Source organism: Panthera pardus, unplaced genomic scaffold (genome assembly GCF_024362965.1).
Source record: "Panthera pardus isolate Hobbes unplaced genomic scaffold, ASM2436296v1 HiC_scaffold_11, whole genome shotgun sequence".
Classification (NCBI taxonomy): domain Eukaryota; kingdom Metazoa; phylum Chordata; class Mammalia; order Carnivora; family Felidae; genus Panthera; species Panthera pardus.
In genome coordinates, this window is record NW_026526666.1 from 79,090,338 (window position 1) to 79,110,076 (window position 19,739).

The following is a 19,739-nucleotide window of genomic DNA, read 5'->3' on the forward strand; positions in this document are numbered from 1 at the left end:
GGAGAGGGAGAGTGAGAGGGAGTAGGGCAGGGGCAGAGACAGAGGGAGAAAGAAAATCCCAAGCAGGCTCCAGCTTCAGCGCAGAGCCTGATGCAGAGCTTGAATGCACGAACCGCAAGATCATGACCCAAGTTGAAATCAAGTCACACACTTAACTGACTGAGCCACCCAGGCGCCTTCTGCCCATTTCTTAACTGGGTTATTTATTTTTTGGGTGTTGAGTTTGGTAAGTTCTTTATAGATTTTGGATACTATCAGATACGTTGTTTGCAAATATCTTCTGCCATTCTGTAGGCTGCCTTTTAGTTTTGTAGATTGTTTCCACCTGTTCTATCATTTCTAAACCTAAACGACTATACGCCATTCAGTAGTTTGAAAATTATACTTTCTTTGTATTTTTCAAGATTCAATGATTTATGTTTAACTTATAATTATGACTAAACTTTTTGTTTACAATAATAGTTATCATTTACTGGGTATTCACTATATAATAGGTACTATTCTAGGCCCTGTTTATATATGTAAATTTATTTAATCCTTACAACTACTCTCTATAGGTTAGTTATTTTTAGTATCCCAATTTCAAAGATGAGGACACTAAAGCCTAGTGTGGGTGGTTAAGTAATTCAGCTATATCACACAGGTAGTATAGCTGGCAGAACCTGTTTTTGTTTGTTTTTATTTTTTAGAGAGAGAGTCTGAGCAGTGAAGGGGCAGAGAAGGGGCCAGAGGATTTGAAGCAGGCTCCGTGCTGTCAGCAGAGAGCCTGATGCAAGGCTCAAACCCATGAACAGTGAGATCATAACCTGAGCTGAAGTTAGATGCTCAACCAACTGAGTCAGCCAGGAGCCCCCAGAACCTGAGTTTTAAGTAGCACAGTCTGACTCCAGAGCCTGTGCTCTTAACCAATATATCATATACTGATACTCAAGTTATCTCAATGCCATTTTAAAGAAATAATTCTTTTTTTTAACCATTTTTTTGTGATGCCTCCTTCACTAAAATTCTTTTCACAGGGTCTCTTCTTGGGACTATTAAAAAAAAATTTTTTTTTAATGTTTATTTTTAAGAGAGGGGGAGAGAGAGAGAGTGCGAACAGGGGTGGGGCAGGGAGAGAGGGAGACACAGAATCCAAAGCAGGTTCCCTCTAAGCTGTCAGCACAGAGCCTGACGCAGGGCTCAACCACACGAACCGTGAGATCATGACCTGAGCTGAAGTCGGACGCTTAACCAACTGAGCCACCCAGGTGCCCTTCTTCTTGGGCTAGTTTGCTCTACTGATTTGTGTTTTCCAAAAATATCAAGTACTTGAAGAAAAAAACAATCTTAACACATCCTTACCATACACTGGCGTCTTCCCTGGCAGGATGACGATAATGAGCTGCAGCCCTGAGTAGGTGTTCTTGAGATGCCGGAACATGGGCTCCACGCTGTCTGCCCCCTGCGCGTATTTGCAGAAGCAAGGCTGGCCCTGGATGGGCATCCCTGCATCTTTAGAAATCTTACGCAGCTGGTCCGTGAAACCCCTAGAAAGAGAAATCACTAAAACTAAATCCTTTGTCTAATTATTCACATCTACAAAGTGGAATGGAAAGTTTGAGAAGTGAATGGAAAATGAAGCAAAGATCTGTGTGCTCCATATATGAAGAGGTCACCAAGATTACTGAAATAAAGGCAATGGGGGGTCAGTAATCTATTTTCCAAACTAAGAACATTACTATAGAATTATGTGGTATTCTGTAGTTTATAAAGGGCATTAGTAATACAGTATGCTGGTTAAGAGTTCATTTCTAGACTTAGCATGACAGGTTTCAATCCTAATTCTGTCAATTACTAGCTCTGAAATCTTAAGCAAATTTTTTTAGTTTCTCTCATCTGTAAAATGATTACTTCCATTACAGAATTGGTGTGAATAAAGTGAGATAATAAATGAGCTTAGCACACTGCCCAAGACATGGTAAGAACTTGATAAATTTAAACTATTGTATACTTTCTTTTTTTTTTTAAATAGTGTTTATTTTTTTTTAACATTCTTATTTATTTTTGAGAGACAGAGAGAGACACACACACAAAGTGTAAATAGGGGAGGGGCAAAGAGGGAGACACATAATCTAAAGCAGGCTCCAGGCTCTGAGAGGTCAGTACAGAGCCCGATGTGGAGTTCGAACCCACACACCGTGAAATCATGACCTGAGCTGAAGTCAGACGCTTAACTAACCAAGCCACCCAGGTACCCAATTTCTTTTTTTAAGTGTTATTTATTTATATTTGAGAGAGACAGAGAGAGAGGGGGAGAGAGAGCACATACATGAGCAGGGGAAGGGCAGAGGGAGAGGGAGACAGAGAATCCCAAGCAGGCTCTGCACTGTTTGAGCAAAGTCTAATGCAGGGCTCAAATTCACAAACCGTGAGACCATGACCTGAGCTAAAACCAAGAGGATGCTTAACAAAACTGAGCCACTCAGGTGCCCCATCGCACATTGTCTAATTTGATCATGACAACATTCATAAGAAAGTGGTAGGTGAGGTATTATTTCTATTTTACAGATGAGGCAACAGTTTCAGGGACATTAAGTATTTGACCGATGTCTAATGGCTACATGAATGTAGAGTCAGAAGTATGACCTACTCCAAAATTTCCTTCCACAATATTATGTATCTGAAACTAGAACAGCAGGGAAGGCTGTGTCTTCAGAAAAGATAAATTAAAAAAAAAAAAAAAAAAAAGAAAAGAAACCAACATTTAAGAACAAATGAGGCAGGAAGCATTTCAATGCATTTTATCCACACTAAAAAAACCCCAGAAGACTAAATCCATATTAAAACAAAATTCTGCATTTAACTTAGGATAAACAAGTAATGATGTCATGCTTTAACAATCACTTTACTTGTTTTTAAAACAAATAAGGTCCTAAGCCAAGGATCTGAGTCATCTTTGCTCAAAAACATTCTAATTCCCTTAGAGACAAAGTTTGTAGGAATTCCCTTCTCCTTTTCCTTATTAGTGTTTAATTCAAGAAGTACGAAGTTGGATATTTTCAGTCAGCCTGAACAAGAACTACTAGCTGAAAGATTATGAGATTTCTATCAAGCCATGAATAACAAATGTAAAATGAAAAGAATAAGTCTAAGCCTGAAAAACAACTGGAGGCATTTTCTTTGGTCTTGAGGTCAAGATAATCATAGCATCATAGTAAACTATCCTTCTGACATTTTACTTGAAAGCAAGGGGATAAAAACTCTGGAGAAAAATGTATATTAAGTGAGCCTTAAGACATACGTTTAGAAATTTAGAGTTAATAAGAAGTGAACATAATTAAATAGAAAAAATATTTTTATTTCTCATATGAAGGCAAAGCAAATTCTGAACTGACCTGGTTGGTAAACTGTATCTTTCAAGAACTATTCATTATGAGTATACTTTATAAGATCTATTAGTGGAGACTGAACTTAGACAATAATCATTTTCTTTCAAGGAAGGTGAGAAAATGGAAGTCTGGAAGCCTGTCCACTGAAAATGGACCATTTTTTTGTTTGTTTTCAATTTAAACAGAAGCTTACTGAGCACTTATATGCTGAGGAAATGAATTTGGGAAAAAGGGAAGAAAGTGGTGGAGATGGAGGTCAAATTTTCGAAAGTAAGGAAGTGAAAATGAAGAGTTAAATCATTTTTTCAAGGAGCTCAATTGAGAAGTAAGGATTTTATTTCATCCTCACCCAAGAGATAGGTATTATTATCTCTAAAAAGGTGAAAACTGAAGCATAAAGAAATTAAATAAATTATTCATGATAATATAGCCAGGAAGTGGCAAGGCTAGGAATTAAACATAACCTATTTGCCATCAAAAGCCAATGATGCTCCTTCCATACCACATAAGCTGGACTGTTAAGGTGCCTACAAGCATGAATCAATAACTTTACTAACAAATTCAGAAAGTACTGACAAGAAACATTTTCAAAGGCTCAGTGATTACTCCATATTGAGACAATACAGTTAAAACATTAGCTAAAGTAGTTTAAAATTGAAACACAAAAAAATTCTCAAACCAATGTAATGATATGCCTTACTTCAATATTTCTTCTCTGCACTGCCTCTGTGTGGCGAAACAAGCTATAGCCCACATTTTTATTTCAACTCCTGTATGGAACTGTTTCCCTCGCATGTCCCATACTCCATGGCTTGGTGTTGCTACTGTCCGATTCTACAGAAAAAGGAAAAAGAGAAATAAGGCAAAAAAGAAATACTTAACATACAATTTATTTTAATGAGCTGAAAAGAAAAACATTTCAAATTGCTGAATTGATGTATATCTGACATTCTACATGTAATAGGCTACTCTACATCAATAGTATTTCTATTTTTTATCCTACAAAACCAAAACATCTAAACTCTGGCAAAGATACCCTAAAAGAAAAAAGTATTGTTGGAGTAAAACAACACTTTCTAATCTCAGACTTAGTTAGGATGCCCTTCTCTTTGTTTTTGTTTTTTTTTTTAAATTTTTTTTTCAACGTTTTTTATTTATTTTTGGGACAGAGAGAGACAGAGCATGAACGGGGGAGGGGCAGAGAGAGAGGGAGACACAGAATCGGAAACAGGCTCCAGGCTCCGAGCCATCAGCCCAGAGCCTGACGCGGGGCTCGAACTCACAGACCGCGAGATCGTGACCTGGCTGAAGTCGGACGCTTAACCGACTGCGCCACCCAGGCGCCCCAGGATGCCCTTCTCTTTGTAAACAGAAATTGTTTTTAATTTAAAAACCATCAACAGGTTTTACCCGTCCTCCATACTGCAGCATAGGTGCTGGGAGTACACGTCCGGTTACATGGGCCATTTCATCCCGAACTTTAAATTGAAACTCCTGAACAAATGGATCTGTTTCATAATTTGCACTTCTTACCTAACAACAGAAAAAGTTAGTAGTTATTTTCAAAATTTTCCCCAACCCCTGCTTTATTCATTAGAACCTTCCATTTTCTTCTCTTCACTGTATCAATAATGTTTTAGATCTAGTAATGGTGCCTTAAATACAGGATAGAGAATCTTAACCTGGGACTACAGATCATGAATGGACTGTAGAAGTCTGTGAACCTCCTGGTAATTTACAGAAATTTAAATGTATAAGGTAGAATAATAAGAAATTTCAACTATTTATAATCCATGAAAATGGCAATTTTATGTGATTAAACCTAATACATTTTGGAGAGGGTGGTCTAGGGATCATTAGAGGAAGAACCTCGTGACCTAAAAAATAAAAACTTCTAATTAGAAGATTCAGGCATATATGATTAAATTTTACTTAGAGTTTGACAGCAGCTATTGATGATTTTGAGGCTTTTTTTCCCTGAATCATTTGATTTACAATTTATATAAAACTACTTGAATATTTTCTGACAAAAATTGCCATATTATAAAATATACTTAATGGGATACACTTAAAACAGATAAGGAAACCAGTATAAGATAAATAATTTTTACAAAATATATCTGTAGATACGAAGATTAAGATTTTATTAAAAATATTTTTTTTAAGTTCATTTTGTGTGTGTGAGAGAGAGAGAGAGAGAGAGAGAGAGAGATAATGAGGGGGAGGGACAGAAAAAGAGAGAGACAGAGGATCTGAAGTGGGTTCTGCACTGACTACAGAGAGCCTGATGTGGGGCTCGAACCCTGAGATCATGACCTGAGCTGAAGTCAGATGCTTAACCGACTGACCACCCAGGTGCCAAGAATTTATTTTAATTCAGTATAGACTTGGACCTCATAATATAATTCATGTTTATAGCATACTATAGTAACTATGTTTTTTCAAAACATATTTACTTGGTCTCAGTGTAGAGGTCAAATAAGGTTACAAAATGAAGGCAGTATTCAAGTGTTTGAGTAACAATCCATTAAAAAAAAAACTATATAATTTAAATATGTAAAAAAAAAAAATCTTCCCACAATAAACAGAAGAGTTGTTTTCTAAATTAGGCACTAATGCTTCTTCAAGCTTAAATCCCATTCACTTCTGGTGTGTTTCAGTGTACCTTCATAGTAAAGTTGCAAAGAATAACAACTACTATAAATAAAAACTTGCTGTGTGATGTGCTTGGTGTTAAGTTGTATAATTAATTCCCACAATAAACGTATACCTATAAACGTAGGTCTTTTGTAACTTTTATAATCTTTACGAAGGATAAACCTAAAGCTTAGTTCAGGTAAGTGACTGGCCTAGAACCATATAGCTAAGCAAGTGACCTAGAATCTGAAACCATGTATGTTCTAATTCTAGAATTCCTATTCTCAATCACTGCACTAGTCTTTCAGATGGTATAATTGTAATTTTTTTTAATGTTTATTTTTGAGAGAGAGAGACAGACAGACAGACAGAACACAAGCAGGGGAGGGACAGAAAGAGAGGGAGACACAGAGTCCAAAAAGCAGGCTCCAGGCTCCGAGCTGTCAGCACAGAGACTGATGTGGGGCTCGAACTCATGAACCATGAGATCATGACCTGAGCTGAAGTCAGATGCTTAACTGACTGAGCCACCCAGGCGCCCCATAGATGGTATAATTATAATAATACAATAATGGTAACAGTAAGTAAGCACAGAAGATGGACCCCAGAGCTGTTAGATTCCAAAGCTTGTACTTTAACCACTGTATGATATTCTCTCTTTGGATAGAAAAGCTGAAATAAATTTGTTATAAGTAGTTATTGAGATTTCACAGAGACAGTGAGAAGTTCTAGCCTCTTAAAGGCTTTAAAACCCTGTCATAGATCATAAAAAAAATCCATTATGAGAACAAATCTGTATTTTCCTAATTAAGTATCGTGTAATAGCTTTTATTTGCTCTTTATAAAACTATACAGGAATTTCCCATAATTGGCTCACAAAATGAAAAGGCCAGTTTTTAACTTTTTTATAACAATCTTCATTATTACCCAAAGCAATATTCCTATTTCCAGACTTTTTCCTCTTCACTTACATAATTTAAATGGCATTCAAGAAGAGAATAAGAGAAGATCCAGGTTCCTTTTATTTTTCATTTTGCCTTATCCCATCAGTTTTATAAAGTGGTACTGCTACTTTCCTTCTCTTCCACTCACAACAACGATATAGCTTAGAGACCCTACATAGTTGGAGCAGTCTTGTATTTCTTTCTTTCTTTCTTTTTTTAAAATTTACTTATTTTGAGAGAGAGAGAATGAGTGGAGGAATGGCAGAGAGAGGGGGGACAGAAGATCCAAAGTGGGCTCTGTGCTGACAGCAGGGAGCCCAATGTGGGGCTCGAACTCACAAACCATGAGATCATGACCTGAACCAAAGTCAGACAGTTAACCAACTGAGCCACCCAGGCACCCCAGTCTTGTATTTCTTTATTCATCCTATACAGCTGCCAGTCTGATACTGGGTACTAAGCAACTCTACTGATGGTTAAGACTCACAATTGCTAGTCATAATACCTTGATTTTTCTTCCTTCTCCTTTACTAGGTGGGAGGTAGTAAAGTTCCAGTTCACTAAACTGAAACACTGGTTCCGAGAGAATCTGCTCTAGATCTACAATTAAAGAGCTTGGGGTTAAATTAGAAGGATCTAACCCTTCTCATAGAACCCATTAAGGTTTACCCCTAGAACATCAATGAATGACTTCCATGATCCCTTTTAATTCTGATAGTCCATGAAATGGTAATAAGTAAGGTATGAGCTGATAAGGACATGGCTCTTCAGTAGTAGCTCATCCTAACATGTTTTTAATTCACATTTCTAGGGTCAAGTACTAACCAATCTGCTGATCTCCTCTTGTCTATCTGGCGCAGATCTTGCTGTTGCTTTGATCATAGTGGAAGTCTGATTGTCCGTTAGCTTCTTGATACATCGTTGCCCGGCCACGATATTACAGACCTACAAACGGAAAAAAGTTTTGTACTAGATGCATATATCTTTTTTTAACTCTCATTGGTAATTACATGTGAAATTAAAATTTCTTAAAATGTGTTTATTATGTTTGAGAAAGAGAGAGAGCATGAGCAAGGGAAGGGCAGAGACAGAGACAGAGAGAGAGAGAGAGGGAGGTAGGGAGACAGAGGATCCCAAGCTGTGCTGACATCAGAGAGCCTGATATGGGGCTTAAACTCATGAACCATGAGATCATGAGCTGAGATGAAATCAAGAGTCAGACACTTAACCAAGTGAGTCACCCAGGCACCCCTAAACTGCTTCTTTTTAATATGTTAAGAAATAGTAAACAATACTGCTTTATAGTATGATTATAACAGGGTAAAATGTACACTCGATAAAAAGGCTGAAAAGAAGTGTACCAAAATGTTAACAATGGTTACTTTAGAGCGGTAAGGATTTGTGGATGAAATTTTCCATATTATTTCATTACTAAAATTTTAAAATAAAATTTAAAACAGTTCAATCTCCAAAATAAATGCGAAGAGTCTGAAGTAAGTTATATGCCATAAAAACCCCAACAGAATGATGAACAAGAGGATATTAAGAAACAGCCTAAACACATTACTTCTAGTGGCAGGTAGGTATGTTTCTGTTCCTGCCCCACTTGCAGACAAGGAAGGTGTGGGTACTTCAGCTGAAGAGTATACTTTTCTCTGAAATACTGTGCTACTGTTCTCTCCACAGTTTGGCCATTTTCTAACTGTAAAGGAAAGCTGGAGAAAAAAAAAAAAAGGTACACATTAACAACTCTCATCTCATTATGGTGAGCAAAACTCCCAATCCACTAACTACAGCAAGCTGCCTCATATCATCTCTGCTCTGACAAACACCAGCTTTTCTTACGTTTGATGACTGGCAGGCCTTCTTGTTACATTACAAACACGGTATTTCCGTCTCATTGTTCCACAATGAGTCACTTCAACCTTCAGACCTGTTCCCAACAAGAAAAACTGAGGTTATAGAACTGTCACATGTCAAATATTTATAAAGCCTGTTCACTACAGAAAAACTCAAATTCTAAACAGACAGAAAATTTGTGATACAGGCAATGTGAAATTAACATTTTATAAATAACATTGCTAGTAATGATTACAATCATGATATATCTATCTCCAAATATTTTCCCTATCCTATCAAGATCTACACACTAAAAAACAGAATCATAAAAGTTGCAAAGCCTATAGAGCAACGGACAAAGTTCTCCATCAATTAAAAAAAACAAAACAACCTGTTTATAATAAATTTAGGTATTTATTGCTGGGAGAGGGAATGAGAAATGAAAGAAGAGCTATAACAATTCTCAACATACTCCACAATTTTCAAAGTATGTGATATGTGAATAGTCTAGTCATCAAACAGTGACTGAAGTTTAGAATTTAATAAATCTCAGAAGGAAGTCCTTCAAAGATTTTTAAAGTAGGAAGCAGAAAATTCCAGGCCCTTTAACAGAGGCAGAGTGACAATTTAGTTGAAGTATAGTATAGTGACACAACTCTCTTATTACTATTAGAAATTAGATGCAACCAAACAATTCTTAGAGCAGGTGACCCTGCCTTCTTAGGGAATCACTGATCCCTTTGAGAATCTGATGAAAGCGGTAAACTCTCAGAAAATTGCATATACACATAGATGTTCTGGATCCTTGCAATCCATCTATGGACCATAGGAGTATGAAGATCCCAGACCTGCTTTACAAAGTGAAGCAATGGTCTTTTAAACCACTGGTAAAATCTTTGGGATTAATTTTCTTAAGCAGTACTGTCCAACAGAACTTTCTGAAATGATAGAATGTTCTACATCTGTGCTAATATGTAATCACTAGCAATATGTGTTATGGAGTACATGAAATGTGGCTAGTGTGACTAAGAAAGTGAAAACTTAATTTCATTAATTTAAGTAGCTACATGTGGGTAGTGGTACCATATTTGCCAGTGCAATCTTGGAGCTACTTAGATAGAAAAGAGTAACAAATTGATACAGTTGCTGCTGCTTACAGATAAGCAACTCCATTACTATGGCTTAGACTCCAAAGGCAGAAAATCTAAAAAGGGGCAGATGAAGGACAACTTTTAGTTTCCTGATAGTATTTATGGTTATTATTTTTGCATTTTTTCCCTGTTATATTTGTGATTCCTATTGTGCAGTGGTTCTCAACCACAGGCAATTTTGCTCTCCAGAGAACATTTGGTAATGTCTGGAGACAATTTTAACTGTCATGACTGGGAGGTGCTATGGGCATTTACTGGATGCTAGATTTAGGGATTCTTGGATCCAGGGATGAGGCTAAATATCCTACAATGGACGGGACAGCACTACTTCCCACCCCAGAACACAATAAAGAATTATCCAGCCCCAAATATTAATAGTGGCAAGGTTGAGAAACCCTGAAACAGTGTAATTTATTTTCCTATGTAATCACTAACTGCAGTACCAAACACAAAGTTCATTCACAGTAATATTTTCTTCTGATTTATCAGCACAAATTAAGATGTTAAATGCACATAACGTCAACTGTACCAGATTGGTATGGATTTTTCTTGAGAAGTACTCTTAATTGAATCAGTGATATAAATAGTTTTTATTAGTAATTACTATTGTAAGACTAAATTTCAGATCAATTAGAGTATAAAACACGCTTCTATATTATAAAGGAAACTAGAAAATAAAGTACTATCAAGTGAAGGCCTTATAAGAAGGAAATGTGAAGTAAGCAATATGAAGTAACAATATGAAGTAAGCAGGATGTAAAAATATTGTTTAGGGAGAAAACACAATATAAAAATTATAAAATTTTTTCTGTTATCCATACCACCTAGCCATTTGTTTTCAAGTCTTCCCCCTGAATTAAAGAAGTTATTAGTAATATTCTAATAGCCTACTAAATAAGTTTATACCAAAAATAAATTGGTTCTTTTATAAACATATGGTACTTTTACTACGTACACTTCCTCTAATATTTCTGTTAAACCATCATGAATAATTATACAAAGGAACAACCCTAAAGTTACTATTGAATATTTAGGAAAAAGTTCAACTGGAACTAATGAATATACTAAATAAACCTATTCGTTACAGCACAGTGTGTATCACTATTTAACAGTTACCATCAAATTCCTTTATGCTGGCTAAAAAATTAAGCCCAAATATATAGCACAGAACATAGAACTTTGATTCTGCTGAGTTTCCATGGTGGGTTACATGATGTATGTTAAAGAGCCTTCTTAAAAAATAAGAAGAAGAAGAAGAAAGCCTTTTTGAATTTGAATGGAGAAAAAAAATCATCAGTTGATCAAGTAGATCCAACTCAGATTTTTCTACCCCAAATCCAGGGTCATAGGTGCCTAAGGATTAGACCGAACCCAGGGCTTAGCAAAAAGTTGAAATTAAAAAAAAAAATGGACTAGATAATTCTCTGCCCAGGTCCCTCCCGAAACCCTCCATCCAACCAAATAAATAAATAAATAAATAAATAAATAATAAAAAAATTTGGCTTTAATAAATCAAATATTTAACCTATAAACTTGGCTTTACCTTCACTCTAACATCAACTTTATAATGCTTTCTAGTCATTTTTTCAGTCATTTCTTTGGGCCCCTGAGCAGTTGAAGTTAAGATCGAGTCCATGCTCTTCGGGCAGCAGTTGAATCCTTGTTCTGTACATCTTGTATTTTCTGTGATAGAGTGGTGATATGAGTTGATTGCATAGTTACCGCAAAATAATGTAAGTGACTTCATGATATCAGAGGTGGTAACTAAGCAGCAACTCCACTGGAAACCATGGTATTTTGATGATCAGACATTAATGGTGGGTAATGCACTAACCTCTTGACAATGCTAACAGTGCAGTTAATACGGATTATGAAAGGACAATGATATGGTTGCAATACACTAATATATAACACTTTGTTATTTTGGCATTTAGATAACTTGAGATAAATAGATGCTCATTTTCAAAGCAGGAAGAACTTTCCTTTTAATGTTTTATTACATTGACACTCTCTCTCTCCCCTGGGTACTGAATGGCAAAGAATGAATGATTACTGGAGCAAGCAGAATGCACTGAGGTATTCTAACTGATTCAGGGAACTGAAAGATGTTCAGTGAACACTGAAACAGTTCAATGTTTCATTCAAACCAGAAGCTGGAAAATTATCTACAACAGTCAAAATCTTAAAATACAAACAAAACAAAACAAACTATTTCTGACTATGTAAGATTTAACACTTACAAATGGAATTTATACTACTCATTCTAATTAGAGAATATCTAATTTTTCTTCTTGCCTAAATAATAAAAAACTAAATACAGTGGAGTCACATCTTTTTATTTTTTATTTTTTACGTAATCTTCTCTATACCCAACGTGGGACTCGAACTCACAACTTCAAGATCAAGAGTTACAAGTTCAACTAAGTGAGCCAGGTGCCCCCCAGTGGAGTCACATGTTACATGAGGATTAAGTTCTAAGTTATGAACAAGGCAAGAATTTTATACAATCAAAATTACTCGTGAAAAATACCTTCAATCGCTAATAAAGTACACTGTCAATAGGTTTGCATATAAAACTATAAATGTATATTTAAATGTACATAGAAATGTACATTTAGATAAAGATGAATTACACACAAATTTTAGAACACTATTAAATTTTTTCTTTTTCTTTCCAGAAGACCTTATAGAGATGAATTTATGTTAGTAAAATATACATAGGATGCAACACCACTGTACAAATTTTAGCTCTAAATAAAATAGGCAAGATCAGTGATCAACTGTATAATGTACATGAAATAATGGAAGTTCCAATTCTAAAATAACACATGAAACAGGCTAGCTAGCCCCATATCCATAAAGTTTCAAAGGAATAAAATATTCTATCATTTCAGAAAAATAAGGAGGTCATTATATTAGAATATATAAAAATAATGACTCCAGTTCTGCCCTAACAATGTTTTTGGAATAAGTTTCCTACTTTTAACAGTATTATAGAAGCATTTTCCCATGAGATACTCTTACACTTTTAGCTAGCAATGCAAAGTATTAATAAAATATTAGCTGGTATCAATATTAATTTCATTACTCGCCATTTCTTTCATTCAAACAATTATCTAAGATGTAATGGTAATGAATTTAATGTAACATTTCATAATCTATATTTTTACAGATGATGTTACACGAACAGACTTTAAACATTTTTTCAATAAAAGTTTGTTATATTCATGCATTTTATACTTAAGTTGTTCCAAATACTAATTAATTCACCTTTTATCTCTTTGGTGAATTTTACCCGATGAGAATCAGTCAGAGGTCTTGGTTGCTCATCAATATTATGAATGTCAAGAACTTCACACATGAATTGAATTACAGGTTGTGCTTTGTAGAAGGCAGTGGCAGAAACTAAGAAAAACACAAATGGTACAAATTAATGTTTCTGTAAAAAAATTCAGAAATTTGTTCTCAGTTTCCGTGATAATTAACTAATTATAAAGTTATAATTATCCTTTATGCATACTTATGTATATAAAAAAGCATTTCTGAATCAAGCAGTTTCAATTTGATGGCTGTCTGACTAGGAGACAGGCATAAGAACAGAAAAGCCAAGTCCTATAGTTTTTATTATTTTTCTTCATGGGTAACTGAATAAAACCTTTCTCTGCTACATGTATAGAAATATTCTGGGTATGAGACAAGGTCTGTAAGGGGACACATGCCAGAGCTCCTTAGCAGAGGAAAAGGTTAGGTATTCTTTTTTTTTTTTTAACTTTTATCAGGTTATTTTTTTTAATGTTTATTTTTGAGAGAGTGAGAGACAGAGCATGAGTGGGAGAGGGGCTGAGAGCAAGGGAGACACAGAATCTGAAGCAGGCTCCAGGCTGAGCTATCAGCACAGAGCCTGATGCAGGACTTGGACCCAAGAACCACGAGATCATGACTTGAGCTGAAGTCGTACGCTTAACCGACTGAGCCACACATACGCTCCTAAACAAAGCTTTCTGTGCCACCCTGGCCTGTTTATTCTAGTGAAAGCTTTTCCTGTCTTACACAGATTTGAGAAGACAGTGTTATTAAATGATACTGGTACTAATCCAAATTACAGGAAGTAATAAGTAAAGAGCATTTGCCCGATGTGATCTAGCTACAGTTGGTAGTTTACTAACAGTCAACCAGCATGACTTCTTAATCTTGGGCTTCAGAACTAGAAGAGCTTCACCAATAGTTAGTACATCACCATCACTCATTTCTTTTCTTTTTTAATGTTTTATTTAAAAAAATGTTTTTACTGTTTATTTATTTTTGAGAGACAGAGACAGAGCACGAGCAGGGGAGGAGCAGAGAGAGAGGGAGACACAGAATCCGAAACAGGCTCCAGGCTCTGAGCTGTCAGCACAGAGCCTGACACGGGGCTCGAACTCACAAACTGTGAGATCATGACCTGAGCCAAAGCTGGACGCTCAACCAATTGAGCCACCCAGGCACCCCAAGAATTTCCTTAATTTGATAAAAATTATCTACCAAAAACCTATGGCAAATTCAGGGGCACTTGGGCTCAGTCAGTTAAGCATCCGACTCCTGATTTTGGCTCAGGTCATGATCCCAGGGTCCTGGGATGGAGCTCTGCCTCAGGCTCCTCACTGAATATGGAGCCTGCCCAGGATTTATTTATCTACCTCTCTCTTTTTTTTTCTTTATCTCTCTCTCTCTCCCTTCCTTCCTCTCTTTCTCTCTCTCTCTCTCCCCCCCATCCTACCTCCCTCCAACTGCTCTGCTCCCCTGCTCACGCTCACTTTCTTTCTCTAATTTTTAAAAATTCATATTAAAAAACATCTATGGTAAATTCAACTTCATTTACTAGGAAGTTCTAGCTAGCACAGTATTGCAAGTTAGAGAAATAACGGGTAAAAAGACTAGAAAGGGAAAAAATTATTCACAGTATGACTACACAGAAAACCCAATAAAATCTACAGATAAATTATGGAATTAATGAGAGTTCAGCAAGGTTGCTAGACTTAAGATCAATATATGAAAAGAAATTATTCTTCTACATTGGCAACCAAATTAAAATGTAATTTAGCAAAATACATGTTAAAACTACAACAAAAAACAGTAGGACTTGGGATGAAACCCAAACAAAATATGTATAAGATCTAGAGAAGTAGGGGCGCCTGAGTGGCTCAGTCAGTTAAGCGTCCGACTGCAGCTCAGGCCATGATCTCATTCATGAGTTTGAGCCCCGCGTCAGGCTCTGTGCAGACAGCTCAGAGCCTGGAGCCTGCTTTGGATTCTGTGTCTCATTCTCTCTCTGTCTCTCAAAAATAAAAAATAAAAATGTAAAAACAAAAAAAGGTCTAGAGAAGTAAAGGGTATCTTTACTATTGAAAGAAACTACAGAAGATCTAAATAAATGGAGTAATATACCCTATTTGTATAAATTATTCCCATATTAATCTGCAAATTCAGAGTAATTTCAATCAAAATACCTATCACCTGGACCTCTGGAAATTAAGAAACTAATCCTGAAACTAACACAAAAGGGCAATAAAACAAGAATATTTATTAAAAAAAAATTTTTTTTTTTCAGAGAGAGAGTATGCAAGCAGGGGTGAGGAGCAGAAGGAGAGAGAGGCTCAAGCAGGCTCCATGCTCAGTACAGAACCCAATGAGGGACTGAATCCCACAACTCTGGGATCATGACCTGAGCTGAAATCAAGAGTCAGATGCTTAACACACTGAGCCACCCAGGTGACCTTAGCCAAGACAATTTTTAAGTCTAAGGTCTGCCCTATCATTTATCAAGATTTGTTATAATCTTATTCAAGTCGAGAGACTATGGGGATAGACACACAACCAGCAGAACAGATTTGAAAGCCTACCTCACACAATATACAAAAACAAATTACTATGCAGAGAATAAATATGAAAAAAAAAACATTTAGAAGAAAATATAGAATATCTTTTTTAAAAAATGTTTTATTTTGGGTGGGGGGAACAGAGAAACAGGGAGAGAAAGAATCCCAAATAGGCTCTGTGCTGTCAATGTGGAGCCCAACAAGGGGCTCGATCTCATGAACTCTGAGATCATGATCTGAGCCGAAACCCACAGTCAGATGCTTTATCCAGTGAGCCCCTCAGGCACCCCTAGAATATCTTTATAATCTTGGTGGTAAGGAAGAATTTCTTAACAAGATATAAAAACTATAAACTATTGAAATCATAAGAATTTCTCTCTCTCTCTCTCTCTCTCTTGAGCACAAGCAGGGGAGAGTGGCACAGGGAGAGAGAATCTTAAGTGGGCTCCATGCTCAGTGCGGAGTCCAACATGAGGCTCAATCCCATGACCCTAGCATCATGACCTGAGCTGAAATTAAGAGTCAGATGCTCAACCAACACACCCATAAGAATTTCTTAAAATATGTAAACTATAAACCATTAAAACTATAAGGGGGAAAAAAAAAAAACTATGGAAGAAAACTGTAAGAAATGCACCTATAAACAAAGCAAAACAACAAAAACCACCCAAAACAGCAGCAAAATGAGGCTATAGATTGGTAGAGGACATGTGTAACACCTATAACAATCAGTATTTAAAAAAAAATTTTTTTTAATGTTTATTTTTGTTGAAGGAGAGAGAGAGAGCATGAGTGGGGGAGGAACAGAAAGAGAGAGGGAGACACAGAATTCGAAGCAGGCTCCAGGCTCTGAGCCATTAAGCACAGAGCCTGATGTGGGGCTCGAACCCACAAACCGTGAGATCATGACCTGAGCCGAAGCCGGATGCTCAACCGACTGAACCACCCAGGCACCCCACAAATAATTAGTATTGAAATATGTAATGAGTTCCTATAATCAAGATACAACAATAAATGTGGCAAATGACATGAGCTAGCATTACATAAAAGAGAAATCTAAATGTTGAAACCCATAAATTTTCATGATTTTATGTGTAATTAAGGAAATACATATAACAATATTGAGCTATCATTTTACACCAGTCAAGATGGGCAAAGAATTTTAAGACCTGTAACACAAACTGACAACAAGCCAATGGAAGAATGAATGCTCTCATGCAGACTGGAGGGATTCTGATACAATGACGAGAGCAAATAGTAATGTATAGTAAGTTTGAAGATATGCTTACTTTTCCATCCAGCAGTTCCACTATGTTGAAATACATACTCTAGAGAAATTCCCTATATGCCAGAGGAGGCATGAGTAAGAATGCTTATTGTAGCATTGTTTTTAATAGTAAAACCAAAATATCCATCAACAGATGGATAAATCTGGAGTGTGTGCACATAATTAAAATGGACTAGCCAGGTATTAGAATTCAGATCAATAAAATTAGAAATCAAGTACAGATATTATTGAGAGGACTTTGGTGGAAAACGAGATATTATCTACTACTTAGATTGCCAGTATCTAGATATATATAATCTACAACTAAGGAAAAAAAATCACCAAAAGAGACTATGTCTAGAATACCAGTAGGATAATCTTCCAATTCATCAACATTCATCTCCAAATTTATTAAGGACATTTAAATTTCAGTAAGGTTTTGTAATACACTCTACAACTCTAATGTATCTTTATATAGATTGATAAATGATAAATTTTTTTTTGCTGATAGAAATACATCCTTTAATTCCTGTCACTGATTATTTGTTGCACATTGATTTTTCCAAGCTATGTTTATTTTCTTCTTTTCATGCATAGCAGTGTTTGAATAATAAAACAAGGACAAGGTTTAAAATAAAATAGACATAGACTTTGATCCTAGGTCCAACATTTACTGATTATGATTTCTCTGAATTTCTATTTGTTCAGTTGTAAATTTAGAATACCTACTACTCATAGCATTAGTGTGGGGATTCAATGCAAAGTACCTACTTGTACACAGACCATAAGAGGAACTCAACAGAGCTTCTTTTTTCATTTCTTTTAAAAATGTTTATTCATTGAGAGAGAGAGAGGGAGAGGGAGAAGGAGAAAGAGGGAAAGAGCGTGTGGGGGGAGGGGCAAAGAGCTAGAGACACAGAATCTGAAGCAGGCTCCAGGCTCCGAGCTGTCAGCACAGAGCCCAATGTCGGATCAAACCCACAAACCGTGAGATCAAGACCTGAGCTGAAGTCCATCACTCAACAGACTGAGCCACCCAGGCATCCCTCTTTTTTCATTTCTGAAGAACTGTTCATTCATGTCATTTGTTCACTGATCTAGTGAGGTCTTAATTCTAGGCAAAATCACTTTGTTAATGTAAACTAACTCCTTAAAGAGGTCTTATAGGAGAATGTTCCATTAAGAAGGAATTAGAATTTTTTTAAAATGTTTACTTATTTTTTTTTGAGAGAGAGAGAGAGTGCGGGGAGGGGAGGGGCAGAGAGAGAGGGAGACACAGAATGTGAAGCAGGCTCCAGGCTCTGAGCTGTCAGCACAGAGCCCTACGCAGGGCTAGAACTCACCAACCAGGAAGTCATGACCTGAGCCGAAGCTGGATGCTTAATGGACTGAGCCACCCAGGTGCCCTTAGAATTTTTTTTTTTCAGAAGGGGGGGGGGGAGAGATGGGGGGGAAGAGAGAGAGAGAGAGAGACTCTGACTGCACACATGCATCAGAAGAGGAGGGGCAAAGGACCCAAAGTGGGCTCTGCATTGTCAGCAGACAGCCCCATATGCAGGGCTGGAACTAAGGAATAATGAGATGATGACCTGAGCCAAAGTCGGACCCTTAATGGTCTAAGCCACTCAGGTGCCCCAAGAAGGGGTTAGAATTCTTAAGTTTGCTTTTCACTATGTCAAAAGACATGGCAGAAAATAACAGATAAGACAAAAGAAAGAAGTGCTTGCCATATTTAAAATAACTATGACTATGAAATAAGTCCAGGTCCAAATGAATAGTATAAAATAGAACAGTAAATAACATTGGAAGCTCGTAATCACAATTATACCTTAATGTACACATACTACCTCCTGAGAGGTTACATGGTATGGATGTTATCTGCTTCAGTTTTATAGGCTTACTCCCATGGCTCTGAAAGTATGAGAACAGAGATTAAGACTACTTATTACACAATGAATGTCTTTTTATGGTTATAATCAGTGAGCACTTTAGAGGCCATGTTAAATATCCTTGAAAATCCTATTATCACCTGGCAAGATATTATTAACATAGCATCCAGGAGATATTGATAGATTAAAGAATTGTTTAGATTGTTTAGAATTGTTTAGATTGTTAAAGATTTTTCTATTTTTAATATAAAATATCACATATTTAGTAAAGTATATAAAATATGAATATTACTGAGAGTATTATACAATAAATATATACAGAACCAGCACTGGATCAACAACTAAATATTGCCAGTATCTTAGCAACCTCTTTCTTAGCCCCTTCCCAATCCTAACTTCCTCTCTCTCCTTCAAAGGTAATCAAAAACCTGGCTCATGGTAATCACTTCCTTTTCTTTAAATACACAACATAAGTACAGATTCAAAAACAGTTTAGTTTTCCTGGTTCTTGAACTTTATATAACTGGAAACATAAAGCATGTAATCCTTTTGAGACTGTTGCTAAGGATGGTCTCTAGCTCATATATATTAAATGTAAGTAGTTTCTTCATTTTCACTGCACTAACACTCTGGTAAAAAAATACAGTTACCTATTCTAATGTTGGACATTTGTGTTGGCATTTTCCTTTGGTTACTGTAAGGTTATGAAAATTCCTATAGTTGGTCTTATTGATGCACATACACATATAAATTTCTCTGGTAGAAAAGGCTCCATCTAAAAGTAGAATT

The 19,739-nt window shown here is 36.3% G+C and overlaps 1 protein-coding gene across 5 annotated transcripts in view; it reads right to left on the reverse strand.

Moving 5' to 3' along the window:
* Positions 1-19,739, reverse strand: part of LOC109255442 (protein argonaute-3) — a 114,207-nt gene that overhangs the window by 30,185 nt on the left and 64,283 nt on the right. For all 5 annotated transcript variants that reach the window (XM_019430131.2, XM_019430130.2, XM_019430132.2 and 2 more), the window contains 7 exons: positions 13,210-13,344; positions 8,795-8,882; positions 8,517-8,664; positions 7,775-7,894; positions 4,779-4,901; positions 4,069-4,202; positions 1,342-1,526 (listed from right to left, as the gene is read on the reverse strand). In XM_019430131.2, coding sequence (XP_019285676.1) covers positions 1,342-1,526; positions 4,069-4,202; positions 4,779-4,901; positions 7,775-7,894; positions 8,517-8,664; positions 8,795-8,882; positions 13,210-13,344 — 933 coding nt within the window. The remainder of the gene's footprint in view (positions 1-1,341; positions 1,527-4,068; positions 4,203-4,778; positions 4,902-7,774; positions 7,895-8,516; positions 8,665-8,794; positions 8,883-13,209; positions 13,345-19,739) is intronic.